General features: G+C 39.1%; 1 protein-coding gene and 1 long non-coding RNA gene across 4 annotated transcripts in view; one reads left to right on the top strand and one right to left on the bottom strand.

The window, feature by feature from the left end:
- LOC307191222 overlaps nt 1–4354 on the top strand; it is a 132569-nt gene extending 128215 nt beyond the window's left edge. Inside the window, exon 6 of the long non-coding RNA XR_013829647.1 lies at nt 2745–4354. This is a non-coding gene — a long non-coding RNA (uncharacterized lncRNA). The remainder of the gene's footprint in view (nt 1–2744) is intronic.
- The window catches only part of DOCK4 (dedicator of cytokinesis 4), a 485013-nt gene that overhangs the window by 16658 nt on the left and 445633 nt on the right, over nt 1–22722 (bottom strand). For all 3 annotated transcript variants that reach the window (XM_079931089.1, XM_079931088.1, XM_079931087.1), the window contains 7 exons: nt 22237–22323; nt 20322–20426; nt 14980–15121; nt 13439–13605; nt 10623–10709; nt 2069–2245; nt 1228–1311 (listed from right to left, as the gene is read on the bottom strand). In XM_079931089.1, the coding sequence (XP_079787215.1) occupies nt 1228–1311; nt 2069–2245; nt 10623–10709; nt 13439–13605; nt 14980–15121; nt 20322–20426; nt 22237–22323 (849 nt within the window). The remainder of the gene's footprint in view (nt 1–1227; nt 1312–2068; nt 2246–10622; nt 10710–13438; nt 13606–14979; nt 15122–20321; nt 20427–22236; nt 22324–22722) is intronic.

Below are 22722 nucleotides of genomic sequence, written 5' to 3' on the forward strand. Positions count from 1 at the left end.
CAATTTTTATTTTTCTTGAGAGACTTCTTAACCCTTTTGATTTTAACTCGAGGGAAAGAATTCAGTCAGACTGAATACAGCAGGAAAGTATCCTGGGGTGAGGCAAATCACTCATAAGAGACTGCTGGTAAAATACAGACTTTTAAAAATCAAAGAAGGCTAAAGTCATTCCATAATCCTCAGTACTGGATAACCTAAGCTGCTCACTTCATTTCGAGAATCTACGTCACCCCCAGGGCCACAATGAGAATTTAACTTATTCTATATTTCCTTGCAGGTCAACTGTAAGTAATTCCTCTCTCTTTTTCAGAATCTGTACAACTGACCCTCTTCCAGCCATGGCCCTTGTCCATGGCCACTTTCTCCCTTCAGTATTAAGTTTTGTGGACTAAGCCTTCAGAGCATAAAATATGGACTAAAACCAGATACAACCTCATCATTTCCTAATCCCAAACAGCCTGTTTTATTTGTTTTTTAATTTGGCATTATCAAGTGGAAAGAGATGCTTTTGTCACATTTTATCGTACATATTCCATTTTTCACGGGTATAAAATTTCCTATTGAACCCAGCCTCCCAACCATAATATCTCCCACCTCAGAGGTTTTCAAACCATTTTCAGGCCAAGAGCTATCAAAAGGGGCACAGCAGGCAACAGATTTTTCACTCTGGTTCTTTGTACTTGATGGAACCAAAGAAATAAAAACCAACTATGCTTCTGTAACGTTGAAAATGATGAGATTGTATCTAGTTTTGTCCATATCATATAATCTATAGGCTTAGTCTGCACAACAGGATACTTCTAAAGCAAAGGGTATTGACTGCCCACTTCCTTATTCTAACATTTAAGTAAGAATCTCATTCATTCATTTACTTATTTATTCATTTTGAGTTAGCCTGAACTTATGTGATCCCAAAATCTTGAGTGAAAAGTTGGCATCAAGTCTTTGGGGAGACTATTCAAAGAACGTTCCAAGAGATTACGTGAGGTTGTTTGTTGTAAGGGGCTGCCATAGTCTACTCATTGGTTTTTGTTTTTGTTTTGCATTAAAGTGGGAAGAAAACGTAGAAATTGGCAAGTTAGGATACATTACAAGTGAATCTGTAACCCCTGACTGCTAGCTTCAGTTAGATCACTGATGTTGAAAACCATGTAGGTGGGTCTCCAGTTAAGCAAGTATGTATCTACATAGAAGAGGGGGACGGTGATGGGCTTCTGCTCCCCTTACCTGCTCAAGCATCAGCTCTCTTAACCGTGCAATTTTCTCTCCATCTTCAGGGTGACTTAAGATATATTCTTTGACAAAGAATGCCTAGTAAGAGAAGGGATAGTCAGTTTACTTCAGGAGAGTTACAAAGGAAGTGAAAGACACCGTTGTTGTTTTTTAAAGTCATCTTTAAAGAAATGATACCATTATACACCACTTTTGGGGGACAGACAGTGATTCTGAGTACGGTCAGCTGGTCAGATGGGAATATAAGGAAATGATTGTTAACAGGAGATCAGAGATTGTATAAACTTTGTACCTTTGGTAAAACAAATAGCAAATCCAAATCAATAAGCTTTATGACATTACATCCTAAAATAAATTGCCTTAAGACTCAGAATGATCAAGATGGTGGCCTCATCTTCCAAGCTACTGTACCTTTCTGTTTAAAACTAAGACAGCAGATGAAAAATCCACTTAAACTATCTTCTAAACAAGATCAAATTTTTTTATGTCCAAGAACCACTCTTTGCTCAGGGAAATGGGTTTAGGTAGACATTCATTAAACAATCCCGATACCCTCACTTCTTTTATTCATCCAAGAAAACACACACACACACACACACACACACACACACACACACACACACTTTTATCCTCAAAATATCACATTTTGGGAAACAGAGTAAGTGTGCATCACAAATTACTGTATGTTTGCTCTATCTAACAAAGAAATCTGGTTGTGTTAATTGTAGCCCTATGATAGCAGGCTGATGTGATCTGTGCATATTTTGAAAAAAGATTTCTGAAACCTTAAGAAATCACATATGAAAACTTTCAAACGACAATATCTAATCCTCACCTCTTGATACCTGGAAACTCCACCATTAACCGCAGCATCTATAACTCCATTCAGGCACATGGTCAGGGGATTAATATTCTGCATCTGTCTTGTCTGACACTGACTAATCAGAGTCTTCAGCTGCTGATTCTTATTTTCCAATACTTCAGTTGCATTTTCAAGAGGACTCATTTCTACCTGAGAACAAATGAGCATAAATATATATTGGATTTTGTGACATTCAGGAAGAAAGACAAGGGACTTCCCTGGAGGTCCAGTGGTTAAGACTTCACGCTTCCAGTGCAGGGGGCACAGGTTCGATCCCTTGTCAGGGAACTAAGATCCTGCATCCCGCATGCCGTGAAGTATGGCCAAAAAAAAAAGAAAGAAAGAAAGAAAGAAAGAAAAGTAAAGAAAAGAAAAACAAAGTAGATTATCCGTGTTCTGAATTATCTGTGCTCCCCCTTGGCTCTCATCAATATCTCTACCAGGGGCCATAGTAGAATAGACAAGGATGTGGAAGACAAATTAGCTGTTTGTAAGGTCTGGGAAGAGAAGGTGATTCTATTCATTGGTTGAAATGTGGTTTGGATAATCAGCACTAATCAACTACATATTAGCAATGCAACAATCAATTTAAACCTTAAAAGAAAATTCAAGCATGTCTTTTAAAACTTGTTTTTCTTTTCTTTTGAAGGCTAAGTGTTCAAGGGCCCTGCATATTATAACATCTTTCTAGATACTAAATGCAAAGTACCACAGGAGATACAAAGATGCATTTACAGATCCTCCGATGTCAAGGAGATTTCAGCCTGGTTGGGAAGATGGAACATATGCCCATATGAACCCCATATGCATATATAACAGCACCATAAGGTGGCACAGGAAGCCACACAGTTGGGAGTTATAGAAAATAAGATACTCATATATGCCGCAGGATTTATTTGTTGAAGGAGAGCCAAATAGAATCATAATGACTTAACAATTCTCGGTTATGGGAGGCCTAATTGTGAAAATGATGAAAGTGCTCTTCAAATGTATAGCACTGTGACTGTTATTGTCACTGACTTTCTCTTTGAAGAGAAGGCCTGCTAAGCTCTCAGCTGTACAATAATTCAAGCTTACTGTAAGCACATTTCAATACTGGTTCTTTCAGTTAAGGAAAGTTTTTAAAGGTCACTTAGATCATCTTAAACCAACACTGAAAAGTACTAGAATAATTTGACTATGTCAAAATTAAGAATATACATTCATCAAAAGACACAATAAAGGAGAAGGAAAGATAAACCAGAAAGTAGAAGATATCTGTAACATGTAAAACCGTCAAAGAGCCTATGTCCAGAATATATAAAGAACCCTTATAAACCATTTAAGAGAAAGGCAAACAGCTGAATTAAAAATGGGCAAAGAAGTAGCCACTTTACAAAGGAAGAAACCCAAATGACCAGTAAACATATGAAAAGTGTTGAACCTCATCTGTGATCAAAGAAGTGAAAAATAATACCACAATGACATACTATTAAGCACTCACCAGTATGGCAAAAATAAATATGACACTAGCAAATGAGAGTGAGAACGTGAGCAACTGAATCTCTCAGTTTCTGCTGTTGGAAGTTCAAATTGGTTCAATCACTTTGGAAAACAGTTTGGGATTATGTATTAAAGATGAAGATATCTCTATATTATATTTTATGACCCAGCAATTCTACTCCTAGACATATATCTGAGGAAAAGTATCTGTGTACATGTGTACCAGGAAACATGTACAAAAGTGTTCATGATCATCTCCAAAATCTGTATGTCCATCAAGAATAGAACGCATAAGCATACTGTAGGATACAATGGAATACAGCAATGAAAACAAACAAGTCACATATAATAACGTGGACTAATGTTACAAATAATACTGAGTGACAGATGCAAGTTACAATAGAATATATATAGTATGACACTATTATACAGGCATACCTCATTTTATTGTACTTTGCTTTATTGTGCTTCACAGATGCTGTGTTGTTTTACAAATTGAGGGTTCACGGAACCCTCTGTTGAATAAGGCTACTGGCCTCGTTTTTTTCAACAGCATTTGCTCACTTCATGTCTCTGTGTCACATTTTGATAATTCTCACAATATTTCAAACTTTTTCATTATTATATTTGTTATGGTGATCTGTGATCAGTGGTCTTTGATGTTGCTATTGTAATTGCTTTGGCATTCTTTTAGCAATAAAGTATTTTTAAACTAAGGTATGTACATTTTTTCTTAGACATAATGCTATTACACACAAAACACTGCAGTATAGTATAAACATCACTTTTATATGCACTGGGACACCAACAAATCTGTGTGACTTGCTTTATTGTGGTGGTCTAGAACTGAACCCGCACCATCTCCAAGGTATGCCTGTTCAAAACCAGGCAAAACTAAACTGACTTGTTTAAAGAGGCATATATAGGTAATAAACGAAGCAAGAGAATGGATACCATAAAAGTTATGATAAGGGAGGGAGTAGCAATTGGGAAAGGATACACGGGAGGCCTATAGGGTGCTACTGGCAATGTTCTGTTTCTTTACCTGAGTGGTGGTAAACAGGATTTTATTTTCCAATTATTTAGGACATTAAACTTTTGTTTTATGATCACAAAAGCTAAATCATAAAGAAGAAGTCTGAGAGCTCTGATGAACTGAAAGTTAAAAAGTGAACAAAACATCTTAGAAACAGAAAGTAGAACAGTGGTTGCCAGGGGCTGGGGGGAGGGGGAAAGGGAAATTGTTGTTCAATGCATGGTGCACAACAACGTGCTATAGTTAATACCACTGTACTATACATTTAAAAATGATTATGATGGTGACTTTTATGTATTTTTGACCATAGCTAAAAAAATTCATGCTCAACATTATAGATTCAAATGCTATTAATATGAAGAAATTAAAAAAATAAACAAGATACAATAAACACAGACAAAAAACAAATAATAACTTCTGAAAATATTTCCAACATATATTTCAGCTGAATTATTAATATATCTCAAATACTGAAGAAAACTACACGAAGAATATAATCAGTAAATTCGCAAAAAAAGAGTCAATAAATATATGAAAACATATCATCTCCACTAGCACTCAACAAATGCCAAAAAAAATCAACCCTACTGTGATCATTTTTGATCTATTATTTGGAACTTTTAAAATAATATTCAACAGGGCTTCCCTGGTGGCGCAGTGGTTGAGAGTCCGCCTGCCGATGCAGGGGACACGGGTTTGTGCCCTGATCTGGGAAGATCCCACGTGCCGCGGAGCAGCTGGGCCCGTGAGCCGTGGCCGCTGAGCCTGCGCGTCCGGAGCCTGTGCTCCGCAGCGGGAGAGGCCACAGTGCTGAGAGGCCCGCGTACCGCAAAAAATAAAAATAAAAATAAAATAAAATAAAAAAATAATAATATTCAACAGCCAGTGCTGAAGAGAATGCTGGGAAAATGGTTATTCCCAAGAACAGCTATATACTCCAGACAGGGCATAAATTGATACATGCCATTGCTGATCAATGAATCAAAGGTTATACTGTGGACCCTTTGATAGCTCAATTCACTTCTAGGGAAATTATTCTAAGGAGATGATTAAAGAAGTGTGCAAAGAATAATGTGTAAAAATGTTCATCAAGGAATTATTTTCCTGTATTCCCAGTTTGTGATCCTTAATTCCCATTTACCACTAAAAAGAATCAGGAGTCATTGGAGAAATGGTTGCTTTTGGGTCTGGGGCAGGATTGTACAAGTGAGCCTGGACTACCCAGCCATACCAGTAAGCAAGGAAGGCAGCTGGAGGAAGGCATTAGAGCAGCTGGCCTGTGGTCCATTCACTCTCTTTACTGGAGGGATGTCCTTTGGGAACAGAAAAGAAAGCAGGTGACCTGGTCTTATCTCCTTGTCAATTGAACCTTCAAATAAAAAGACTAACTGCTAGGAGGAAGAGATGGTATCTATGGAATGCCCTTAGCGGAAAGTCCCCAGCTAAAGGATTGCTTACAGTAAATAAACCCAGAGTCCATAAGGCACACGTCCCTAGAGAATGTCCCAGAGAAGCTTGACAACTCTCTGGAGTATAAAATGGAATATTTCACAATTTAAGTTTCATAATTGAAACGTGCCCTTTGTATGAGGAACTCTGTGAACTTCACTTGGACACTCTGTCTCTTAATCAGGATTACTACTGACGTGGAGAAGAAGGACGTGGAGGACAAGACTTGAGGTCTCAGATGTCTCTCTGCTTCATCTGAGCCTCCTGATTGCCTAAAAGTTATTAGTAAAGCTTGACGCTGATTCCTATGCTTGATTTGACAAACCGGTCCTGCGTGTTAGCTCAGTAACAAAGACAACTTGGATACTGTCAAAAAGACTGAGGAACCAATTTGAAGAGGCTCCCAATGGGCAAAATGGAACATTTGAAAAATAATGAGTCATAATTGCAATGGATTGAAACAAAACAAACACGTTTAAATCCATGAGTTACTACTGATACTAAAACCCAAACTAACCAAACAAAACCCTCTTTGGTCACTTTTATAGGGTGTTAGGGAACCAAATTATTATTTTGAAAACTGGCAGGGCAATTCCATGGTGGTCCAGTGGTTAGGATTCTGCACTTTCACTGCTGAGGGTGCCCTCTGTATGAGGAACCAGGGTTCAATCCCTGGTCGGGGAACTAAGATCCCACAAGCTTCGTGGTGTGGAAAAAAAAAAGAAACCATGAAAACTGGTAAATAAAAGGAAAGAATAGAGCATTATCCTTCCTTTCCTATACCTTAGGGTAATCAAATCGGTGATGAGGGCATGTTTCTCTTTACAGAAGTATTCCAATCAACAAACAAAGAAAGAACAATAAAATACCACCATTTTGTAACCCTTAAGAGATGACTGGATGGGGGCAACGAGCGTCACTGGCTGCCAACCAGAGCATATAACACAACCCATGAAGTAGTCTTGCAAAAAATGAAAAGATAAAAAATAAAAACAAAATAACATCTTATCAAGCTTCTAGATCTAACTGCTAATTTACAAAAAAAAAATAGGAAGAAACATGTTAAATGATCCCACTGATTCACAGTCTGCAAAATCCATACTTAAGGAAACACTTCAGGATAAACAACCTGGATTCTTCAACCAAAAAACTTCAAGGAAAATAAATTAATTCGGGGGAACCTACAGATCCAATAGGATCTAGGAAGTATTTCAACCAATTTCAATGTGTGGCCCTTATTTGGGTCCAGATTCAAACAACAGATGACAAAAACAAACAAAAACCTATAAAATAAAGACTTGGAGAACTGTGAATAAACTGGATATTTTATGATCAAGGAATTATTGTTAAAGTTTTTAGATGGAATAATGGTATTATGGTTATGTTTTTGGTTAATATACAGACTAAAATATTCTTACATAGCTGAAATGATGTCTGAGATTTACTTCAAAATAATCCAGTGTGAAAGGGAATGGAGGGAGGTGTAGATGGAACAAAATTGGCCTTTTTGATAGCTGGTGAAATAAAATGATGGGTAAACCAGGTTCGTTATATATTTTCTCTATTTTTATTTGATATAACTTTAGATTAAAAAGGACACTGGGGCTGTGTACAGAAGTGATTGCAGCAGGGGGAGGGCAGAAGGGCACAAGGTGACCTCTTATACTACTGCAGAAATCGGGCACTAGATGGCACTATCAGTAGGGAGGTGAGGGGTGGTCGGATCCTGGGTAATTTTGAAAGTACCATAGAGCCACACGATTTTCTGATGGATATGATGTGAAGTGTGATGATATTGTCATTATCTTTAGAGTTTGAAAAATCATTATTTGTACATTCTATTTTATAGCTTTTTCATCTTGTTTAAAAATTTTTAAATAAGCTTACTTTTTAATCAAAAAAATAAAGATCCTGTTTGTTTTGAAAACAATAAAAACAATTACTGAGGAAACAATTGTTCAAAGGCATTATCATCTTTGAAAGAATGGGAGAATATGTTCAATAATATATTCTGGGGTTATGATTTAGAGAATAAAGGCCCGCAGTCTCATCTGAAATCTCTGCTGCTACATGTTTTCAGAACTCAGAATATTTCTGATTTTAGAAAGGTAACATAGGGTGCATATAGTATATTATGTAATCCTCAAGATGTGAAAACATCTTTTGGTATTCAGAATCCTTCAGATTCTGGCATGGCACATAAGGAATTTCAATTCAGTGTGGCATATATGTATTGAGTACCCACTCTGTGCCCAGATCTTCAGGACCTTCCACACTAGGAATTAAAGCAGTAAACCAGCTTTAATAGAAGGTGGGGACATGCCAGGCAGTGGGAATAAGCGAAAGACATGAGGTTGTCAGAAGTGGGCTGTGTTCAGGGAACAGAATAGCCCAGTTGGGTTTGTTCTGTTTGACAGAATATAAGATTGCATATTCGAATGAAGTAGGCAGCTGACGTTTGAAAGGCTGTGTTTAGTGATGCTCCTTTAATCGTTATCAGCACGCTGCTTTTTATTAGCGGGATGTATGTGTGTGTGTATATAATATTTCCAAGGTTAGGAACATTGGTGAGTGTCACAGAATTTAATGCTCTCGGTAGCAAGCAGCTGACAAAGCTCTCTGAATCATTAATGCAGCATGGATGACTAAGAACATCTCTGTGGGTTGGGCCCATGCCATTCAGCAGGAAGCAAAACAATAAGACTTTCTGAGCACTGATGTCAGCAGCCTCTCCTCTTCCGCGAAGGCCGCAGGGTCCACCATGTAAGCAACCAGCTTTGTGGACCCTTGACTCAGACCTGACAAGAACACAACCACACTGATGTAATCTGCTGGACTGAGTTCAATTTGTTAAGGGAGCTGTATGAATTTTTCCACCCAGCAAAATGAAGATGCCATTAAATCCTTAGTGTGATTGAATAGGATAAGCTGAGGGTGGTTTCAATGCTTAGAGAGATTTCAGGTAGGATAAGCCATTCTTGGAAGACAATTTGGGCAAGAACTGCTCTTTCTTATTCATTGACAGAGTGGACTTGTTACTTAAAAAAAGGAAGGGGTTAAATGGTATTTTCACAATTGGCACATTTTCTATTAGCCAGAGGACAGTGGCTGGCCCGAGACATAATGGATATACCAAGGGTGGGAGAAGGGATGCTTGAGATTGCAGGGCTGTGGCTGACAGCAAGGTGCTGGCAGCTTGAAGAGCAGCCCAAGCACGGGGCGGGGTCTCAGTCCGGATGTGGCTACCTTCGGCAACTGCTCTCTCTGTTTCCACAACTGGGGACTGGAGCTGGGAGGCGTGCTTTACAACCCGAAGGCTTCTTGGCTGCTGTGGTTTCCAGGTTCTACAATGACACCCGCTGATTTCTCCACTGGTGCCCAGGGAGACTAACACAGCAGCATCCCTTCTACTGTGAACTGTGACAGCATGGACGTACTGTGTGTCAAATACTGTGCCGGGGCTTGACACTGGCTTCGTGTTGCCTTATAAGGCTAGAAGTGATAAACATAACTGGCTTTGGAGTCAGAAAAATCTGGGTTCGAGTTTATCTTTTTTCAATATCTTGCTATGGAACCTCTGGCAAAGGCTTTTAACCTCTTGTCAAAACTTGTGAAAATGGGGATAAGAATACATACCTCAGATATGGAGAAATGAGAACCCTAGTCCACTGCTGGTGGGAATGTAAACTGCTTCAATCACCTTGGAAAATAGTATGGAGGTTCCTCAAAAAACTAAAAGCAGAACCACCATATGATCCAGCAATGCCACTCCTAGCTATATAGCCAAAGAAAATGAAAATACTAATTCAAAAAGATACATGCACCTCAATGTTCCTAGCAGCATTGTGTACAATAGCCAAGATATACAAGCAATCTGAGGGTCCAGCCACAGATGAATGGAGAGAGAAGATTTGAGATATATATATGTATCTACACACACACACACACACACACACACACACACACACACACACACACACACACACACACACACCCCGGAATATTACTGAGCCATAGAAAAGAATGAAATTCTGCCATTTGCAACAATGTGGATGGACCTAGAGGGTATTATACTTAGTGAAATAAGTCAGACAGAGAAAGACAAATACTCTGTTACCACTTACATGTGAAATCCGAAAGTAAAATAAATGTGTATAACAAAACAAACAAAAAAGAATACATACCTTGTAGCTTTAGTATGGTGATTAAATAAGTTAATGTAGATAACTCTTCCAGTGGCCTGGCACTGAAGGTAAGCAGTGAAGGTCACATAGCTAGAGTAGTTAGGAGAGCTGGAATTTCAGTTTTTCTAACTCAAGGGCCCGAGGTGTTGACATGCTGCAGTCATTGCTATTTTTGAGGAATCCCTCTGGCTGGCTGGGCTAGGTCAATGGTAATGTTCCCCTTCCAGCTTTGGTCATAGCGGTCAATAAATATCACAAACATTCACTAACTTACCATGAGTGTTTCCAGGGACTTCGAGTCCCAAGCAGAAGCAATAAATATACAGACTGACACCAGGTGATGAGAAAGTTCTTGAGAATAAGCTCTGATCCTTACCACTTCACGCTTCTCCACTTCAAACCAGCGGGAAATTCCGGGTAAACTCTGCACCAAGTATAATGATGTTCTCTCCACCCAGAGACTCTACGAAATACAAAACAATAAATTAAGTCCCCAAGTTATCTTTCTTTCTAGTTACTGAGCTATGACTAATGTTTGCCGTTCAGTTTTATCAAGTTTTCGGTTTTGTCAGCTTTTCTTTAGTATTCATTCCAGTACTTCATCAACCCCTTTGCACTCAGAAAGCTATCACAGTAAGACACACTGAAGCTTATGTAAAGTTCATTGTATATCATCTGAAACTTTTTTCTGTGTATAATAAATCATCTACTCCAGACAGCATGCTTAAAAATATAAAAACAGGTCATCACATTATTTTTTTTACTATTTCCTCTAAGTTTCTAATTTAAACTCTCTCTACTCTGCAAGGGGTCTAGCCATTTTTATTTGGAAGAGGTAAGTAGTAGTATCAGCTGTTCGACACGGGATTAGAATCACAGAATCCTCAAGGAGGAAAGGGCTTTAGGAATCACACAGCCTGATCTTTCTGTTTTAAAGATGACAACATTAAGTCTTCAAGAGGCATGTGACCTGCTCAAAGCTACCTTCCCATCACCTGTAGAGCTGCCCCTAGGACCCCTGCACTAGAACTTCCGACTTCTCCGTTGCTACAGGCACTGTGCCACGTTTTCTCGTGCCGATATTCACTGCTGTGATCCAGGAGGATCTGTATGTAAGAGCCAGGGCTCCCCTGGCCAGGATGAGCACCCTCGTGACACGTGAAACCATGGCTGCCTTTGGTAAGAGCTGCTGTTGATGACGACTTTCTCTTTTGTCAACCAGGCTTCTGGAGGCTTCTGCATCTCTGCCTCATGTTTCTTACTTAAACAAAGCGTATTCCTGCGTGGATAATAAATAAACTTGACAAAATCCCTGAAATAGTGCCATTTATTCAACAACAACAACAAATGGAAGTATTTCTTTGTGCCAGCCAAGACCTACTGCAATGAATAGGGCAGAGGCCTGGTGACGGGGCCCCGCGTGCTCTGCTGGTGACAGGGGGGTAAGCAGATCCAGAAGGGTTCAGGGAGAGGAGAAAGGAATGCTTCGGGTGCTGGGGGAAAACAGAGGAGAAAGCAGGCGTGCCCAGCACCCTGTGGGAGGAGGACAGCGCTTCTCAGAGAAGGTGACACGTGAGCGGAATTTTGAAGAGTGAGTAGGAGTTTGCCAGGCAGAGAGCGGGGGAGACAGTGCAGGCAGCAGGAAGCAGCAGGCGCAGAGATGCGAGCGGCTTGTGAAAGGGCGGCTTGTGAAAGGGCATGGCAGGAGATGGAGGGAGAAGCTTGGGGCTGCAGGAGCTGACAGGGAGGGTGGGTGAGTGCAAGGGCAGTTAGGAGCCAGATGCTGAGGGCTGTGAGCACAGGAGTGAGGAGCCAGATTTATTTATTTATTTTAGGAGGGTTGCTACAACACTGATAAATATTTAACGTGATGGCCAAGAGGAAATGTGGTGCAGCGGAAAAAGTAATGGAGATGGCATCAGAAGGTGCGGGTTCTAGTGCAGGGTCTGGGGTAATTAGAACGCCACTCTGAGCAAGTCATCTGTCCAACTCTGGTGGATCTTGGACTTTTTACCTACTGGAAACTTGCAATGAAAACTCTCTTACACATTAATGATCTTTAATTGGTTTTGGAAGGGCAAAAGAAAAATTAAGGTATCCAAAAGGATTAGAAAATGGTCATGGATCTTTTCAATAACATCCTAGTGCTATTTTCCAGTGGTTTCCTGGCCTTGATATTTAACCCATCAACCTCCTTGCCCAAAGGACTATGCTTTGCTCAGTCCCATCATAACAGTGCAACACTATCCAGCTTTCCCTCTGATCACTTGGCTATGAGTAACTCCTGCAGTTGCTGCTGGGAGCACTTGGGACTGACACTTAGGCAGGGGTGACGAGGCAAGTTCACATCAGACAATCACAGCTGATAGGAGAACATCTCCCAGCTTAAGTAGAGACGCTGTGATGAAAGAAGCTAAGCCAAGTCACCCACAATCCTACATTCATTTTACATTCTCTGTTTAGAGGGAAATACTGACTAACTGAGGATCTGTGTGGTTTCACTTTGTCCCTGTTAACAAGGAAAGAGCAGATTATAATTTATCCCCAGGGTGGCTGTGAGAAACCTTGCCCTTTCCGGCTGAGAGAGAATTAGCAAGGCATATCGGAACTACTGAGGATGGAGGACTCAACCCGTGCAAACAGTCTATGGTTTGTTTTTATTCTGGGTCCTCTCAGAAGTTCTAGTTACACACCATTCTAATACGAAAATGCAGCAAAAGATAGCACAGAACTCTCCCACTGCACCAGCAGGCTCCCCAGTGGTTCTGTCTCAGAATCCCCTGTTCCTTCAGTATCCTTTACTCACGGCAGTCTCTTGTAACTGAGAATAAATATCCTGAGGTTCCCACAGTTGGTTAAACGTGAATGAATGAGAGGACTGAGATGAATCATGAGAGCTCAAAAACTGGACCAAGGACCACTGCCATTAGAAATGTCATAAATGTCAGGGCTTCCTCTATGACCCAATGAGTCAGAATTCCTGGGCTAAGAAATCTGCTTGATGAGAAAGCACCCCATGTCACCCTGATACATGGTAGAGTTTGAGAACAACTAGACCACATGATTTCTGGTCCCTTCCAGCTTTATCACTTGACTCTATTCTGAGTAAATATTTATCAAGCATTTTGCCCCCAGGAGTTCACAGTCTATCTGAGGAAACCGCGCGCGCGTGTCGTAAGAACGACCTAGTACCTTGAATTCATTCTCTTTATCTTTAGTGCCTTTGTGAAATGGTCTGTCGTAGCGGAATTTCCAGATGTGATTCACTTTATAGAAACTTTTGATGTTGTCCGGGACACCCTCTCTCTGCAGGACCTCCTGGCTGTCCGGGATGGGAGTCACGGCATATATCTGCAAATCTAGGATTCAAGAGTCAAGGAGGGAACCTGACTTGGCAAACTCTGTGGCAGTCTGGCTCGAGCTGAGCTGTGGCAGAGAGAAGAGGCTGGGGAACAATCTGGTGTTTCTATTTGGAGCCAAGTCAAAACTGCCAAGAAGGCACCAAGAACTCGGTTCATAGCAAATCACCTCTCAAACTACAAGCCTTAAAGCAGTTTTACACAGGTGATTCTGACAAAGTATCAGTTTGAAATTTCTATGTCCTGTGAATTTATTTATCATTGACTTTTTTTTCTTTTTGGTTGGGGGTGGGTGGGAATGGCTTGGATCTCACATACTCAAGATTGGTTTAATTTTAATCCTTGGTCGTGAGACACTCTGATCTTTAGTGCATGTATGGTCTTTTTAAAATTTGTTTGTTTGTAAAACAATGTACAAATACCCATGCAACCAAAGACAGTAACCAGTACTGATAGTAACGCATATGCTCCTGTCTCCAGCCTTCCCACATTTGTGGTATCCACTCTCTCAAATCTTGTATTGACAAGCAGAGTGTTTAGTTGTAGTTGATACTTTTAAAAACTACTTTAAAGGCTATCATATTTACTTGTATGTTTACCTTCTTCTCTTCTCATTCAAAGAAGGATAGCAAAATGTTTTCCTTACATAACTTCTTGCTTCTGGTGCATTTAAGTTTCTACTTTGAAATGGCATCTGTAATTTTCAGGGGGAGTTTCTGGTCTTCTTTAAGATCATCAGTTTCAGAAAAAGACAGAGGAATTCAGAAAAGAGTGCTGGGGTGAATTCCCTTTGCCTCTAATGCCTGTGTAATTTCAGTTGAGTTGTTCATGTTTAGACAATGGGAGTGTCAATTATACGGCAATTATTAAATGATGAAGTGCTGTCCAGGATGCCATGGCTAAGAGTCCCTGGAAGATACGGGGCGGGGGGGGGGGGGACCCTCTCCCCTTCCATCCAGAATAAAAATAGCAAGGGAAAACGGGGTAATGATATGTCCCAATAAACATAGTGCTATCATTTCCTTGAACTGAATTCAAGTAGTTTCTACAGGGGATGCCAGAGGAAAATTATTCTAAGGGAAATCCCTAAAAAGGAGCTTTAAAAGCAGGGCTGAGATATAGAAAAGTGGTAACTAAAAGGAGGAAAATTCTTTAACAGAATCCTTAAGGGATTTCTTTTCAACTAAATCATAAGAATAACTATCATAATTCTGTCTGGAAGGAGCTAACCTAAAATTAAGACGATGAGAAAGAGGGAGTGTAAGAACAGAGCTACTGAAAAGGGATCGGTAGTTGAACCACCTGCATGAAAATGCTCTGCAGCTAAAGGCCTGTGTGATCTAACTGGAATCCAGCCCTTCTAGGTGTGGATACACTGAGCTTCTGCCTGGAAGATGGTCTCGTCGGGCTGGTTGGCATGCTGCATGGCGATGGCGTGGGGGAACTCGTTCAGCATTCTCTGCTGGAAGGCCTCCAGCCTTTCGTAGTCATGCCCTCGACACACAAACTCTTTATTCTGGAGGTGAAATCAGAAAAAAAAAATTAGGACCATATAATTGGGTGCTTTAATTACAGAGAGAAGCCAAAATAAATGACACTGGCGGTAACTAAGCATAGGCCCAACATCAATAGACTATAACCAAAAAAATACACTGGAACAGTCTAAAGAATTTACCCAAATATTAAAAATGCTGAGCAAAGGTCATGAGCATAACTCCCTATTGCTTTTAATAAGTTCCAGTAGCATGCCTCACTCTTCTGGGTTCACCTGCATGAGGTGCAAAGGGGTGTCTGATTCTCAGAGCACCGAAGCGCAAAACAAAGCAATCCTGTTCCCTCCAATGTTAGCGAACACATGTGTTATAGATTATTTTCATAAACTGGATATCAAGTTAAGTGGATAAATTTTCAATTTGGAAGAAAGCAAAGTGAGTGCAATCTCTAAAAATACATTTTACTGCACTCTTTCTACAAAGGTCACTGAGATCGCCCTTAACACGTTCATTCCTAGATCCTTCCGTATAAAGGAAGACTAGGCCTGTCTGCATTCCAGTTCTCAACAGGGCTGGCACCGGATGCTTCCCTGCCATCCCCAACTCGGCTCAGCCTTCTGTAGCCAGGAATCCTGTTAACTGGCTGAAGCTAAGATTTGGGACTTTTAAGGTCTTGCTAAATTTTTGTCTGTTTTTGGTTTTGTTCTTACAATATGTATAAACATTCTGTGGTTAGGACTCTCTCTCACTGAGGAAAGAATGGTGAAGGTCATCCTTGATGGAGGCTACAGAGCTGGAAAGATGGGCACGTTTCTAACAAGTGCCTTTATGATTCGGTTATCGATAAGGAGGAACTCTTTCTGACAGTTTAATGATAATGAAATTATAATTGTTGAGCACAATCATTGACTAGGCTCTCTGCACATACCTTATTTAACTCAAATAAACTTGAGAGGTTGTTACCTCCGCCCCCCATTTTATAATTGAGAACCGAGGATCAAAATGGTTACATACTTTGTATGAGATTTAAGCTCAGGTCTGAGTCCAAGGCCTGAGCTCTCTCTGTTCTGAATGTGGCCTGGTACGTCCAGGAAAAACTCCTAGGAGCTACTGAGACCAAGAAAGATTGTGGGATAACGTGCCTTGCAGATCTTTAAGAAATACAGTGATTTGTGGTCTGGGAAGTTAAGGCCCAAGGGTCTCAGTGTTTCTCAGCTCTGTGAGGTTTCTGTGATTGCGTCTGTGATTGCGTCAAATGCCCCGAGGAAGAAGTCTGGGCCAAAGTGAGGAAGTTAAAAACCACCCGTGGGCAGAGGGCTCGGGGTTGCAGCTGAGAAAAAGCAGCTGCAGGCACGGAGAGGAAACAACAGCAGGACTGGGTGCTGAGAACCTGCCACAATTCCCCACAAGCCTCTCACTAAATCACGACCCTTTGAAAAACACAAGCTAAGACAGACTCCCTAGAAATTAAGACCCCCCCCCAAACAATCCTATATTTAAAACTTTCTTGATAGAAGTCATACCTTCTGATGCTGTATTATTTGCTTTTTTTCTACTCAAAAGATAATCAACAAGGACCTACTGTATAGCACAGGGAACTCTACTCAATACTCTTTAATAACCTGTATGGGAAAAGAATCTGAAAAAGAATAGATGTATGTATATGTATAACTGAATCACTTTGCTGTACACCTGAAACTAATACAACATTGTAAATCAACTATACTCCAATATAAAATAAACGTTTTAAAAAAGATAATAAATTTGCTTGATAAAATAATACATACCTTCCTGCATCTTACAGAAGTCCCCAAATAAATATCTGAATACTCAAAAAACTAAAACAGTTCTAAAAAAAATGCTTATACATCACAACAATTTGTAGAATCAGGGGAGTTCCTCTAAGTGTAAAGTCATTCAGTGGTATTAAGAAATCATTTTGGAATAAACATAAATTTTGCGTCTGATATTTGAGTTTCTGAGAAATAAAGAGGAATTAAGTATTTCCTCCATCAATGCTTTTTTTTTTTTTAAACCACAACTTTACTGAGATGCAGTTCACATACCATAAAATTCACCCTTTTGAAGTATGCAATTCAGTTGCTTTTAGTATATTCACAGAGTTGTGCAACAATCAGCATTATCTAATTTCAGATTATTTTCATTACCTCAAAAAGGAACTCATGCCCATTAGCAGTCACTCCCTAGTTCCCCTCCCCTCAGTCCTTGGCAACCACTAATCTATTTTCTGTTTCCATAGATTTGCCTATTCTGGACATTTCATATAAATGGAATTACATAACACGTAGCCTTTTGTGACTGGCTTCTTTCACTTATAATATTCTCAAGGTTCAACCGTTTTGTAGCATATATCATTACCTCATTCCTTTCTTATTGCTGAATATTCCATTGTATAGCTGTACCACATTTTGTTTATCCATTCATCAGTGGATGGGCATTTGGACAATTTCCTTGTTTTGGCAATTATGAATAATGCTGCTCTGAATATTCGTGTACATGTCTTTGTGTGGCTCTATGTTTTCAAGTCTCTTGATTATACATACCTAGGAGTGGAATTGCTGGGTCGTATTTATTAATACTTACTTTTTTTAATCGTCTTTTTTTTTTTTTTAAAGGAAATACATACCTGTGGTATAAAGAATTCCCAAATAGCACAGGGCATACAATAAAAAGTAAATCTTTTTCCCATCCTTGACCTCGGTCATTCTCCTTAGACAAATCATTATTCAAACATATTCTATGCATATAAAACATTGTCAGTAAAGAACCCATTTTCCATGAGGGTAAAAAAAACCTACTTTGATCATACAATCATATAAATATATTAATTTATTTGAGCTTTAAACATTTTCTGGAAATTGACCAAACAATGAAAGGAAATTTTTAATGTTGACATTTGTTTGTTTTTAAACCAAAGAACAGACTAGAATCTGATTTCCTAAAAAAAGGTCTAGCCTCATGATTCCAAAGGGTACAGTGCTCTTTAGAAACCAATAGAGGGTGACCCTTCTCTTTCATTTTGAAGGAAATGCCATTTATTTCTAGAAAAACTGTTTTCGAAAGAACAGTGATACAGAGATTGATTTATTCCAATGGACTTTTTAACAAAATTCATTTTATTAGCCGATGCAGTCCTCTAATTTGCTAAATTCCCTTTAAAATTATGGCTCCTAAACTGCTTCTGATTTTTACACTTTTAATTAACACTAATTGCACATACTAGATAGACATCTAGGATACTTCATAATACACTTGCTAACTGAATTCAGAATTTGATCAGGGCTACAACACTTTTGTGGGCTGCTTTCTCTATAAAAAATATTAAAAATCATATTGTATGACCCATTTGGTATAAAGACAAATAGATGAATAATAATCTAATGTATAATATACATTATAATATATACTATAACATTTTCTTTAACCTAAAATTCACTTTTTTCTGGGACTTTCCGGGCAGTCCAGTGGTTAGGACTTCACCTTCCAATGCAGGGGGTGTGGGCTCCATCCCTGGTTGGGGAGCTGAGATCCCACATGCCTCATGGCCAAAAAACCAAAACATTAAAAAAAAACAGAAGCAATATTTTAATCAATTCAATAAAGACTTTAAAAATGGTCCACATCAAAAAAAAAATCAAAAAAAAAGTTTACTTTTTTCTTCTGATTTTTAAAAGAATTTAAAACAGTTTTATGGGCCATCTAAGAATAATATGGTCTCTAAACACTGTATGTACTGTGCATAATGGATCAGGTAGCCCTGAGTACGATAAGAAAACATCATCTTTGCATGATTTTGAACCAAGAGAGGAAGGGGATCTGCAGCAGCAGAGTCATGTCTGGACCCTCCTGTGGGGTCTCGGCCCTTTGTGCTCCTCACAGCTCTAGAACGTCCTTCCTTCCCCTCAGAACTTGGACCCAGGCCCTGTGTACTCTGTGGGGAGTGGCTGATCACAGCCTAGGACCAGCATGTCCATTTTCAAGATGTAGTCTTTCAAATTCAGCATGTGTTCTGAGTTTGCCACTATTTTTTATTTGGAATCAAGTTTTCCTTTGTCTTCAGGCAGGTCCATCTGCAGAGCCAACAATGTGACCGGGTACGTCACGTAGTTCCTCTTTAATCCAACAAAGAGATTTTACTTATGTCTGCGTGGCACCCAAATACACGGTCATTTCAATCAGCTAAAGATGATTGATTTGTTATTTGAGCATTTGTTCTATGTAATACTAAATCAATCTTTGCCTATGGTGTTTGGGTATTTTATATATATGTATGAATAAAGGTTTTATATATATTAAACCTTTATTCTGAAAGGCAGGTAAGTTAATGATTATTAAAGAAAAAATGAAGTCAAATCTTTCTTCTCTCTGTTCGCCTTCAAGTACCCCCATCCTGTATCTATCCATAGGTACTGACAGTTAAAGCAAGGTATTTAGGGCAACACAAATACCAAAATATTTGTATATTGAGATTTAAAGTTTGTAATGAATTCACTCAGTGTTACAAAATTATCCTAGATACTTCTCCTTAGTTGCCTGGGGAGGTGAATTCCCTCTCCCAACCAATGCTTTTAGGCAAGCAAGTGTAAGTGGGATGTTACTTATCGAAATGTTATGTAAGTATTCAAGCACCTAAGAGACTACTCGGTACAGTGTGAACAACGGTGAGAATGGAATCAAGTATTTTACTATCCAGTAGGTACCTTAGAGAGTCTGGAAAATTTTCCTTTGTAGAAATAGTTTCTACTAGCAATAAACTGCATCTCTTTGCTGGGTGCCATTTAGCTTTTCACAGAATCGACTAGGCCAAACAATGTTCTTCACGTGATTCTGGAGGAAGAGTTTGCATATAATGTGAAACTGCTATGTTTTCTGCAACTCCAGCCACTTCTCTTGAATGTTAACTCTACGGAAACCGCATTCTGAAGAGAGACTCTCTATCACACAGGGGAAGCAACTGTAATTGCCAGAGACTGCTCATGAGATATAGTAAGCTTAGAAACTTAAGAAGAAAAATCAAACGATTGTTTGGAATCTTGGGAAATTACTAGATGAGTGTGTTTGCAAACTACAAAGTTAAAAGAAAATCTCATGACGTTATTTTACCCTGTCTTAAAAGGATAAAATGTCATTCAGATCTTAGTTTGCTTGATTGGGATATCTATATTGGAAGTATAAAAGCAAATTAAATAGTATATTACTTACTCTTAAGAAAAATGGAAATTTTTTCCCATAAAATCCAACTCTGAAGAACTCTGGCTCAAGACGTTGCTGGTCCATAATTTTGTCATACAAAGAGGCTTCCATCATCTAGCAAAGAACAGGGGAAATTTTAATCATTTTATCTCATCTTTTAGCTCTACCACTTTATAGAAGAGGATATTTCTTCTACAAAAAGGAGAACATCATTTTAGTTCAGTTTGCGGAAAAGAAGGTTTGACTCCCTTTCTGTGCTTTAAGGCAGGGGTCAGCAAACTTACTCTGTAAATGACCAGGCAATAAATATTTTAGACTTTGCAGGCCACATGGTCCCTGTCACAATTACTCAATTCTGCGAGGCACACAGGCTGCAGTTTCCCGACCCCTGCTTTAAAGGATCGAGTATGTTATTATATGTTCTTACCAGAGAGAATGATTTCTACGCACCTGGTCTATCGAGGACATATTTTCTTCACAGTAAGATAAAAATTAACATGAACTGTTAGAGGCAAATTCTGGAGAATTCTCGTACTCACCTGTGGATTTGGTTTTCCTGGGTCATGGTAATTTGGGACATTTGGAAGGTGCAACCTTGTACAGGTTGGACAGGGATAAACCAATAAACCAAACCAAAGGGGGCCCATAGTGCAAAGTGCTGTCTGGGCTGAAAGCTCTTAAATGTGTCTTTGACAAGGTTGGAACTACGAAGTACATAAAGCTTATGGTTCCCCATTCATGGTATTATCATCCCCAGGGTTTCCACAGAAAGACTAATATTTCACTTGAAAACATTCCCCCTTCCCCCGCCCCCAGTAACAGCCCCCCAAAGAGCAGTTGGCATGAAGTGCAATGCTTTGCGTTTATAAAAATCTTAGTGACTATGGCACCCAAGGGCTCTAATGGGTAAACACTGTAACCTCGATTCTATTCCAGGGACAGGATGCCAAGAGAAGCACAACAACATTTTCATATAAAACTGCAGTGCCTGCCAGCACCCGCATGATGAACTGAAGTTAAAACAAGGTTTTTCCTCCTTGGTTTTGATGTTAGGAGAAATATCGATGAACTGCTGACATGAAATACTATGCCCAAAGTACAGGGCCAGCTCCCGCCAGCTGAAAAAGTTACTTGTGGTGTAAGGGATTTTGAGCTGTTAAAGGTTTACAAGATCATCTCTTAAATTGCTACGTCAGAATTAAAAGGAAACATCATCATCTTTTTTAAAAATGTATCTATAAAAGCTGACGATCCTGTTTTAGAAACCCTGAAGAGCTTAAGTGTTACAAGATGACGCCAAATGTTCATGACTTTAAAGAATAGGACTTGGAGTACCAGAGGGACTTGCATGAATTTGAAATAAAAGAAGGTATAAAACATTTGTTCAGGGACACAAAATATTAAACTCCTTGGGCTCTTGGGTACTAAGACCTTGGTTTCAGTTTAGCAAATAAAAACATATTTCTGAAGTGAAAAAGATTTGACATCTATAGAAGTTAACCCCCAAATAGTTAAAAACGTGTCAGCTAGTCATTTTTACTATTTTGCTGTGCAGATTATGGGACTAAGAATGGTACATTGTTACAGAGATTTGTGTGCAAGTGGCAAGCTCTTCTAATAGTGTGAAGAGTTTCCTCAACAAACTGAAAGTATTTATCTTGGGTTAAATTTTATATTTCATATGTCAGATGTGTTTAGAATAGATCAAGGGCTCCCTTTTTGTATATTAATCAGAGAAATCACACAGATCAACATGCTATTTCTCTGTATAAATAGAGGAGTATGCTTCTGAGGAAAGGCATCTTTAAAAAGCTTTCTGCAAGACATATCAAGACTATCACAAAGCTAATTTCATAGCGTCATATTGGAAAGCTAAGCAAAAAAGGATTCCGTAACCCGATTAGGATGCATCCAGGTACCTTACCCTCATCTTGCTCAGGTTTCTATAATCATAATAACTTTCGTACTGCTCTGCAATCTTCCGGCACAAGATGATGCCATTCTCCCAACACTGTGGACAAGTGAATGACATAAATGTTCATGATCTCACAACATTTACTAACTCCCACCCAGAGGTCAGGAGGTGACTGCTTTCAGATGATCAAGCCTTACTTCTTAACCTTTATAACCTACCCTTAAGGTACCACTGCAATTTTATGCATGAAAACAGCATGTAATTAATGTGTTAACTATTAAAAATCTTTAGAGAGTGGGAAATGATAACCCACCACAAGTCATTAACATATGGCACAAAAACAACATTTCCTGGCATCATTTCAAAATTATCATGTTAAAGATGTGGTGTGTATATATATATATATATATATGTATATATATATATATATATACATACATACATACATACAATGGAATATTACTCAGCCATCAAAAATAATGAAATAATGTCATT

This window comes from Stenella coeruleoalba, assembly GCF_951394435.1.
Source record: "Stenella coeruleoalba genome assembly, chromosome: 9".
NCBI classification, from domain to species: domain Eukaryota; kingdom Metazoa; phylum Chordata; class Mammalia; order Artiodactyla; family Delphinidae; genus Stenella; species Stenella coeruleoalba.